At 57.9% G+C, this 9,841-nt stretch overlaps 1 protein-coding gene across 1 annotated transcript in view; it reads right to left on the reverse strand.

Moving 5' to 3' along the window:
- Positions 1 to 9,046, reverse strand: part of OLFM1 (olfactomedin 1) — a 31,560-nt gene extending 22,514 nt beyond the window's left edge. The window contains exon 1 of the mRNA XM_013188838.3: positions 8,554 to 9,046. Coding sequence (XP_013044292.1) covers positions 8,554 to 8,619 — 66 coding nt within the window. The 5' untranslated portion in view covers positions 8,620 to 9,046. The remainder of the gene's footprint in view (positions 1 to 8,553) is intronic.
- Positions 9,047 to 9,841: the final 795 nt, after the last annotated feature.

Raw genomic sequence — 9,841 nt, forward strand, 5'->3', positions numbered from 1 at the left:
TGGGCCCCGTGGGGGTCTGATCAGACGAGGTCCAAATCTGCCTCCTTTGGCACCGTTCCTCCCGTGGCACAGCTCCTGGGGGTGGTGGGTGTCACAGCTGTGAGGGCACTGAGGGGCGCCCCAAGGCTGTGACCCCCCCCAGGACTTCCTTGCCACACAGCACCCAGGCCAGTGTGCAGAGCAAATCCCAAATGGGGAAGTAGGGAACCATGCCCTGAAATGCGTTCTCTGCAGAGCTGGCGTGTCCCTAAAGGGACCTTGCCCCTGGCTGGGGACCTGGCCCTTAGCATGGGATTGTCCCAGTGCCCCCCAGCACTGCTGCTGTGGGCAGAGAGACCAGGGACGGATGGCAGCAGAGTGGAGCTGTCTCTGCAGCGAGCGCAAGGGAGTTTCAGTGAAGCACTGAGCGTACATTTAGCAAGTCCACCAGGTGGAGAAAAAGAGATGAGTTAGAGCGTGAGCGCGGACGCCAGGTCGGATCCTGCCCCTCCGACAGCACAGCAGCAAGATGGGACGCTGCCAGCTGGGTGGCACTGCCTGGTCAAGTCTGGGATGTTGTTCCCTGTCCTCGCTTCCCAGCACCCTTAACCCTGTCGCCCCTGCCCTTTTCCCCGCTGTTCAGGACAGACCAGCGCTATCCCCAGTAAGCCAGCCAGCCGACAGGTCCGTCTGCTGCGCTGAAATCAGTGAGAAAACCACTCCTGACTCTGGGGCAGAAACTGTCCTGCTCCGGGCTCCTGAACTAGCTAAACTACTTCCATCCCATGAGATTGGTTGCACCCAGAAACAGGTCTTCCTCGAGTTTTTGGGCATCCCTTCCATGGCAAAACTGCTGTCAGCTTGTGCACAGTCGTGCCTGTGAAGGTGGTCAGCACCAAGGAGGTGTATCAGGTGTTTCAACCTGTGCATGAACAGGTTCTTCAGGCAAAAGCCTTGCATGACTTCAATATTTTAGAAAAAAAAATTGCAGCTCCTGTTCTGCCTCAGTTCAGCCTGTGCTGCTCTAAGCAGGTGCTTGTGCTGTGCTCAGCACTGCACTGAGACCCTGGTGGCGTATCTGATATCATACCATGTAAAACACTGGAGAGCTACGCTCAAATCATCCCGATGTTCATTCTGAAACTGAATTTGTAGGTAAAGTTTGTCCCTCGTATTTGCCTACTCCAAACACATGCAAAGGACTTAGACCTACAGACCCGTTATCATCTAAAGTTGTATTCAGTGAGGGAAAAAGCACTCCTGTGCCTTGCTGGGGATTCCACCAGGACTGAAGAAACATTCGTTTCCTGACACCACACACACCTGATTTCATTCACGTGCCCTCAGATGCTGGGCAATGATTAAAGCTTCTGCAGGCGGGGATGGCAGGGCTCAGAGGAGCAGCAGTCACCGGTCCCTGCCATGCAAGGAGGGGCCCAGCACCACGACCCCCATGCAATTCCCCAGCCCACCCCCAGCAACCAGCAGCGCTGCTCTGGCCGCCTGGCGTGGAGCCCTCTGTGCCAGCTCAGGGAGAGGCTGCGTGTGCAGAACCGTGGGAGAAATCAGTCTGAATTTGCTTCTTTTGCTTCCAGTGTTCGTGAAATAGCCAAGGGAAGCAGGGTCCTGGGAGTCTTTGCTGCTAACATAAGGGGCGTTAAGGGAGGGACAGCATGAGACCCACGGTTCTCCCATACCTTTTCAGAAAGGTCAGTGCCTGAATGCACTGAGAGCTGAGCAGGATGGTGCTAAGCCCTTAGGACACAGCTGTGCCGGCAGAGAGCCAGGGCCCTTCCCCAGAGCCTCTCGGTGGCAAGGCCACGCAAACTTAGCCCACGGCAGCAGGGCCGAAGCAGGACCGGGCACACAAGAGGTCCCCAGAAGTGTCTCCGTTTTCCTTTCTTAGGGATGAAAGGTTTTCAGAGGCGAGAGGTGGTGCTGGCTGCTGGGCACGGAGATGCTGCTGGTCACCCCGGGCTGTGCTAGGCCGTGGGCAGCAGGAAAATGACTTCGGTCACTTCCACGCCCAAAGCAAACGACCTGCAAATGTGGAAAGCTCTTTCCTACCCCAATGGCTTCCCCAGTTTTAAAAGCCTAGCAAGAGAATAAAACTGAAGAAAGCAAAGACAACAAAAAATACAGTAAGGGCACGAACCTGCTGCAGGAGACCAGCATTCACTGACGGGCCTTTCAGGATCTGACCCTTAGAGAGCAACTTTCCATCGTAACATCTGCCGAAACCTCTTCGGTTCCAGTTTGCCAAGCTGGTCGAGTTCAACCTTTCTCCTGATCGCTTTGCTTTGTATCACCCAGGGCATTGCCTTGAAAAAAAGGCTCCTGATGTCCCTGAGTTCTCTGTCTCCACCCTCCCTGCAAGACCCGTGAGCAGGTGCCCCGAGGAGAGGAGGGCTGCTGAGAGCAGCGAGCGAACAGCAGGAGAGGACGAACAGTTGGGGAACAAAAGATGCTACTCGCATGCACGTTTTCTGAGCAGAGAAAGAGGAGGACAGAGAGAGAAAAGCAAATGACAGGGTCTTCTGAAATAGCTGCTCGGGGGAAAACTCCACCGCTTGGAAGGTTTGTTTTCCTGGGGCAGTGCAAAACGGGACCGGGTGCTGCAAGGAGACCCACGAGGGTCAGCGCCCGCAGAAACCCCACGCGTGTGCGTGTGCGCGCGTGTGTGTGTGTGCACACACGGCGGTCATTGTCTCCCTCTCCTGGCTGGTTCAGAGAAGAGGTGCTGGAGTCTCCCTCACCACCAAGCTTTAGCGGAGCTGGTGCCCGCAGACCCCAAGCAGAGCGCTCCGCTGGTGGCGCGGGGAGCCAAGGGGGCCGCCTTCAAATACACACGCCAAATTTTAGCAGCCTCGGATCTTGCTGTTGCTCCAAGCTGGCTCGGCTCAGCTGGCACCCAACATCCGCAGCAGGGACGGGTCCCGCCGTGCTGGTTGCCTGCAGCAGCCAGGGCAGGGCCCAGCACCTTCCCAGGGCCTGCGGCTTTCTGGAGCCGTGTAACTTCAGGGATTCTGCTTTGGCGCTGGGGTTAAGGGTCTTTTCTTCAGAACCCTTTTCTGTAGCTGACGGACAGGCTGCGGACCTGCCTCTGGTGGTCTCTGCTGACCCTTTGCATCCCTCCCGGCAGCCTGTTGTTCCTATTCCTGCCCCACCTCCGGGTGCTGCAGCCCCTGCAAAGCCACGGGGACTGTGTGGAGGTGGGGGAGCAGCAGGGTGGAGGGGACCCACCCTCTACCTGCCGTCACACACGGATGGGGAGAGCACCCCATGAGCTGGGGCGAGGTGCTGAGCTCCCCAGCACCGGCAGCAGAAAGCCCCGGGGATGCTGAGCAGCTCTGCGGGGAGGGGCACAAAGGGGCTGAAGGGAGGAGCAGGGGCTTTGGGCTGAGGTTAAGGAGCTGTCAGGGCTCCGAGCCCACCCCAGCATCACACGAGGCATCGCTGTGCCCCTCTGCTCTCTGCCTGGCGCTGGGGGGGCTAAGGGGAGGAGGACGATGTCGTCCCCCCCCCCCCAACTTAGTGAAAGGTCTTCCTCTTCCCTCGCATTCCCCATCACCTGTGCTTGCAGCAGGGGGTGTCCGAAATCCCTCTGCACCAGTATATGGGCACTGAAGAGCTCCAGGTCCACGTTTCCTTGACCTTTCAGCTGTTTTTCTCACTTCTGGCTGTTTTTGTCACTCATACCAGCTTGCCTCAGCCCTGGAGCTGGATCCTGCCACCTCGGCACTGCACCAGCACACCTCCTCCCATCACGGGCAGGGTGTGGATGGACAGACAGGGAAAGCAAAGAAAGAGACTGGCACTTAAAGACCCCAACGTGCTCTGGAAGCGGTGTCCCCAGCGCCGCAGGTGACAGCCAGCTCCCAGTGCTGCACCTTGCCTCCGGAGCAGCCACATTTGGGGTCAGGCAACCCAACGTGCTCCAGAAAGCCCCTGCAGGAGCTGGGACACCTCCTGCACACAAAACACTCAGCAATATTTCCCTTTTGTTGTCCCAAGGCGAGCGGAAACATGCTTCTGCGGGAGGAACATGCTCTTTGTGTCACACTGCAACCGAATAATCCCCTTTGCAGGCCTTCGCTTCGCTAAATCTGTGTTTAGCTAAAGCTGCTCTTGACATTAAACCCGTGCTCTAACAGAGTGCCAACACGCGTCAGAGCCCCTGGGCGAGAGCTGAGCCCATTAAAGTCAGCCCAGGTTTCACGGGCGCCTCAGCGGGCTCCTGTTACTCCAATGTTTTGGTTAGGAAGGATGATTTTTTTTTTTGGCGTGTCTCCCCGGGTCAGCCGCACGCCTCCAGTCAGAAAGTGCCTGTGCATCGAAAACTTGCCGGGCGCGCTGCTTGCTCGGAAACACGGCATTGTTCCGGGCTCGTTGGCTGCAGAACAGTCCTAGACCAAGGGCTGGGCCAAGCTCTCGTCCTGCTGCCCATCTGCCCAGGAGATTTTTCTGCATTTGGGCTGATTTTGGATGGGGAAGAGGGCTGCAAGCCAGGACCTGGGTCCTGAAAGGGGAGGAAGCTGCACAGGGCCAAAACCCCAGACAGAGCCATCAGGAGGCAGGGGCTGGGGCTCAGCTCTGGGATGGTGGCAGCAAGCAGTGCCTATGGCCTGTAAAAGAGGGAGAATCAGGATTTTGAGGTGCTTTTCCCCTGTGGTCAGGATTTGCTGGTGCTAAGACACAGCTTTGGCTCCGTGCCTCAGTTTCCCCAAGTGCAAGCTTCAGGGGGAACAGCCTGACCAGATCGACCTCTTGGGTACCCTTTTCCAACCTAGGCCTCCCAAAAAGCCCGGCAGAGACACCCGTGGGCAGCACACCCCAAAGGGATGCTCCTCGGTGTCCCTGTCCCTGCCCCCGTTTATTTGTGGCTTCCCCAGGGCAAAGCCGAGCCAAAACACACCGCTCGTAACTCGGGAATTACCTTCATCCACAGCCGGTGCAGCCTACAGTCTGCATCCATCTAATTCACTCGGATCGTAATTAGTTTTGTATTACTTTCCGCAGTGATGCTAATACTGATTACAAGGACTGATAACTTGAGCAATAAATACAACCCGGGGCTGAAAATTACCTTCCTTTTTTTATTGGTTAAAGCCGAAGTTAGCGAAATGAGACACAAATTGGTTTATGAGATGAGGCAGCTGCCTCCTATTACAGGCTGCAGATTTGCAGCTTAATCCTGCCACTTCCATGTGTGTCTCCCCGCCAGCGGGGGGGAAGAGTCCGGCCACCAAAGGGGGCACGGGAAGGTCCCCATGGGTCCCACGGCCAGGCTCTGGGGTGGGGACATGCAGGCACATTCCCAGCCTGGTGGGGCTGTAAGCGCTCCCCCTTCCCCCCAAAACAGCCCCGAGAGACCCAGCGAGCATTTAGGAAAATCAACAGCAAAGTTCTTTTTCACCTCGACTCGCCGAAGCCCTAAACGTTTAATCCGTCCCCGCTCCAGGAGCACATTTCTTCCCGTGTGGTTTCAGGGATTGCGGGGTGAGCGTCAGGGCACCAGCTGCCCCGCCAAACTTCGAGGAACGCAGAGAGCTTTCCCTGGAGGTATCCTAGCAGAGCCAGCCAGCACAGGGAGGGACAAAACGATGGGGTGGACAGACGGACAGACAGCATCCCACACCCCTGCCTTTACTACAGCTGCCCACACCCGCTGTCCTTCTGGCAGCTCTGTCCTGCACGTTACAAGCAACGTGGGGCGGGGGGGGTAAACCCTTAGAGTGTAAGTTGGCTCTGCTCACTCATGGCCACCCGGCGAGCTGAACTGGGCTCTCCTGGAGAAGAGGACCAGGACAGAAAGCCCTGTGTTTTCCCCAGGAAGCCCCAGTCTTGGGCAGCGAGAAGGAATTGCAGAGCATCGTGCAGGTCTGGCTCCCGCTGCCCCCCCAGCACTGCCTGCCAGGGGCACGTGGGGGCTCCTGCAAAGGGCTGGGATGGAAGGGAGCGTGTAGGGGCAGCCCCCCCTTGTTTCCAAAAGGAAAACCTACCACCCACCTCAGGCAGGTCCCAAAGCCCCTGCCAAAACTGGGGATGCAGCCTGCAGCGTGTGCATCGCCCGTGCGCTCTCAGCTGTGCACAGGCATCCTTCCTCCCACCCGGGTGGACCATCAGAGGATGCTGCAGTGCCAACATGTTGAAGACAATGCCCTCCCCTCCACAAGAAGAGCTTTTCAGGCATCCAGCATGGTGCCGGCTGGAAGGACAGCCACGTGCTTGCCCCCTGCAGCCCCTTTTAACAACCGTCCCCCTCTCCATTTCTTCCCTTCTTGCGTGCTGGCATGTCAGTGCCACTGCAAGGAGGGAGAGGAGAGGAAAGCAGGGGCTTCTGCACCATCAGGGAATGCTGCCTGAATCAGCAACCTCTCCCCCTGAGCCTCGGTCCGTCCTCCCCCAGCACGGGATCTCTGTAGGGGCAGGCAGAGTCTCCACGCACGTGATGGAGACGTGAACCCGGCCCCGAACTAAACGTGGAAGACATGGAGCTGGGCGGTGCCTGGGATGAAAGGCGTATTTGGGGATTGCATCTGGCAGCTGTGCTACAGAAGTGAGATGCTAAAACTCGGCGAGGGCTCCGCAGTGCCAGGCGAGGCAGCAGGCAGGCTGGTGGGACTGCTCCGCGGGGCCTGGCAGGAGGTGGCTACCTGCAAGCGCTGAGTCCTGGCCACCCCTGTGAGCCAGGAAAATGCCAGGAAAGTGCCCCGGCCAAACCCAGCTGGGCAAAGCCACGGCTTCAGAATAGGCTTTGAGCCCCTGCCGGTGGCAGGGCAGGGCTGGGAGGTAGTCAGCAGCGCTCAGCTCTACAGCTCGGGGGGTTCACTCCCCGCTCCCCCCCTGCTTTAAAGTTGGGTGAGAAGTTGGCACGCGGCGCTCACGGAAAGGGAAAGCAGGAGGAGGAGGAGGAAGTCGCCAGGCACAGAGGCATCCTCAGCGTGAGAGGTGGTAACTCGGCGTCCTTGCACAAACCACCGAAGCAGAGCAACGTGGAGTGACAAAGCCAAAAAGGGGGTGGCAGCACCCAGAGGGGTGCACCAGTGGCATCCCCATGCCACGGCCGCTTTCCCTGGGGCAGGCGGCGATGCTGCAGGGGCAGCGGGGCGAGGGGTGACCCCACGGCACCGCTTTGCTTCCCCACACTGCTGCCAGGCCCCGGGCCGGGTGCTGAGCCCCCTTTTTGCCGATTCCCGAGCGATGCCGTGGGATCGGTGGCTGCTTTGTCCGGCGCAACGCATGCGCACTGCTGCGTGCCTCCTCTCGCACACAATGGGCTTCTCTCGGGCACTCACTCACAGCTCTCCTTCCTTCCCCCCCTCCTCCTCATCCAGAGCCTGGATGTCTTCCCTCACCCCGGTGAATTATTCCCCCCCCCCCCCCCCCATCCCTTCTCTGGAGGGCTCCATGCAATTAAGGCAGCTCTTACTCGAGCCGTTTCATCCTGGGGGCAGCAGAAATACTCCGAGGGTGCAAAGCCCAAAGGCTTCAGCTACGGAAACTTCAGCACCAGGGCAGCGACAGGAGAGAGCATTGTCAGCAGCAGAAAGGAAGAAATAATCTACATAAAGCATCCAGGATGAGAGCCCAGCTGCTAATTGCTCCTACACTAAGAAGCCTCCATTCCCCTCCTATTTATAGCGTCTTTTTCTCTTTTTTTTTTTTTTTTGCTTCTAGGCAGCACCACAATTAACCCCACAATCTAGAGCATCCTCTTGCAATTACTTTACTTCATTTCCCACTGTCCGTAGGAAAAAAAAAAAAACACAAAACACAACCTCGCTGCCTCCCTCTCCCCAGTGATGTTAGAGAAGTCAAATGGAGTTTTTATTTCCACTTGCCAGGGACGTGGCCGTGTGCCTCCCCTCCTGCTCCCTTCCACTCCCCCAGCCCCACTACTTACTCGGTGCAGGGGCCAGGAAAGTAAAGGCAAGCATTAAAATCCGGTGAGAAAAAGGGGGGAGGGCTGGGGGGGCAATAAATAAGATGCTTCTCTCTCCCAGAAGCCTGTCACAGATGGAAACGTTAAGGGATGCTTAAATGTCCCCTAAAACCCGGTCAAGCTGCCCCCACGCCAGCCGCTGCACGGGCAGGGATCACCACCAGGCACTCCCAGCGCATCCCCGTAGGGACACGGGGGGGACATGCGGGGACACGGGACACGCAGCCCCAAACTTCCCCAAGCCGTAGGCAGCGAGGGGCCACGGAGCCCCCCCAACCCACGAACACGAGTGGGGCTGTGGGGGGGCACCGACGGGCCCCGTGTCCCCTAGGGGGGCTGCAGGAGAGCCCCCTGCCCCTTCCCCACCCCAGGCAGCCCCTCTCCTCCCCTCCCCAGCCCCCCTCTGCCCGCACCCCCACCCTGTGCCCCCCCCGGCCCCGCTGCAGGTGCACCCACGGCACGGGCTGCAGCAAAAGGGGGGGGGGGGGGCTGGGGGTGCAATTTCCTACTCGAGGGGGATTAAATTTTATTTTTCTTTGAGCTCTCGAGGTTTAGCAGAAAATGGCGTTGGGGAGAAAAAGGTGAGGGGGGGTGGGGGTGGGGGGAGAAAAAGCAAGAGCGAAACCTACTTGAGTGAGTTCTGTGCCCATCAGGATGAGAAAGAAGAGGGTCAGGAGCTTGCTTGCCGGTTGCATGTCTCGCACCCCGCTCTAGGCACCTTGCATACAGATCGCCTCCGCTCCTCCCGGCGAGCCTCCCTGTGCCGATCACCGAGCGCCTCGCTGCCTCCTCGCTCCCTTATTGTTAGGATTGTTTTAATTAAAAATAAATTTACAAAAAAAAATAAAGACAACGAGATGCAATTTAAAAAAATAAAATAAAATAAATCGCTGATTCTCCGGGCGGCTCTCAGCACCCCCAGGAAGCAATGCAAGAAATCTGCTTAGCAGAGCCTTCACTTTGCATATTTATTGGGATCCCAGGTTCTCTCCTCTGCTCTCTGGCAATTTTTTTTTTAATGGCTCCCCTGCTCGAAAGACATTTGCGAGGAGAAATTCACCGGAGCACGAAGCGATTATCCCTGCTATTGCCAAAAGTTTGCCGTGAAAAGGGGGGGGGGTGGGTGATGGGGAGAGGACAGGGATTAAAAAAAAAAAGGGGGGGAAAGGAATTGGTAAGGCTGGCTACTGGCAGGGGATGGCTGTGGAACAGGATGTGACATCAACTAAGGCGGGGGAAATTTAACTAAACACGGCAAAGGGAGAGGGGGAACGGGCAGCCGGCGAGCGGGAGGCTCGGGGATGGGGTGGGGGCGTTTACCCCCTCCCCGCCTGCACCCCGGGACAGAGGGGCTCCTGCACCCGAATTACCAGACCCCCAGGCAAAGATGCGTGCCCAAATCAAGCCCTCCCGGAGGGCTCTGAACATCTGCTGGGAGGCTCAGACCCGAGCTCACAACGGCAGTGGGGCGGCCGCCCTCTCGCTCAGCATCCTCTGCACCCACCGCCCTGCCAGGGCTCTGCCGGCAGCACCCTTCCCCTCCCCTAGGGGTTGTTCCCCTCCCTAAGGTCCCCAGGGGCTATGCACCCCTCATTTCTCCCTCACGCACCCTCTGAATGCTTTCCAACCCACGGTTTTCCCAGGACCTCATAAATGCTATTAAGCCTCTTAGCATCTGGCACTGCAGGTGCCGAGCATCACCTCCCTGTCTCGGAGGTGAGAAATGCAATGCAGAATTTCTCTTAATGATCATCGAGTGTGTTAATAGAAATCGCTTGCTACCGGCCCCCAATTAACAGAAGCCCCACAAGAGGATTTTTCCTTCCTTGATTGCTCATTGCGAAGGGTTTCCTCTTCTGCAGTCCCATGGCACAGGTCACTGCAGGAGGGGGCGCTGGGCTTCCCATGGGGATGAGC

Source organism: Anser cygnoides, chromosome 20 (assembly GCF_040182565.1).
Source record: "Anser cygnoides isolate HZ-2024a breed goose chromosome 20, Taihu_goose_T2T_genome, whole genome shotgun sequence".
Classification (NCBI taxonomy): Eukaryota; Metazoa; Chordata; class Aves; order Anseriformes; family Anatidae; genus Anser; species Anser cygnoides.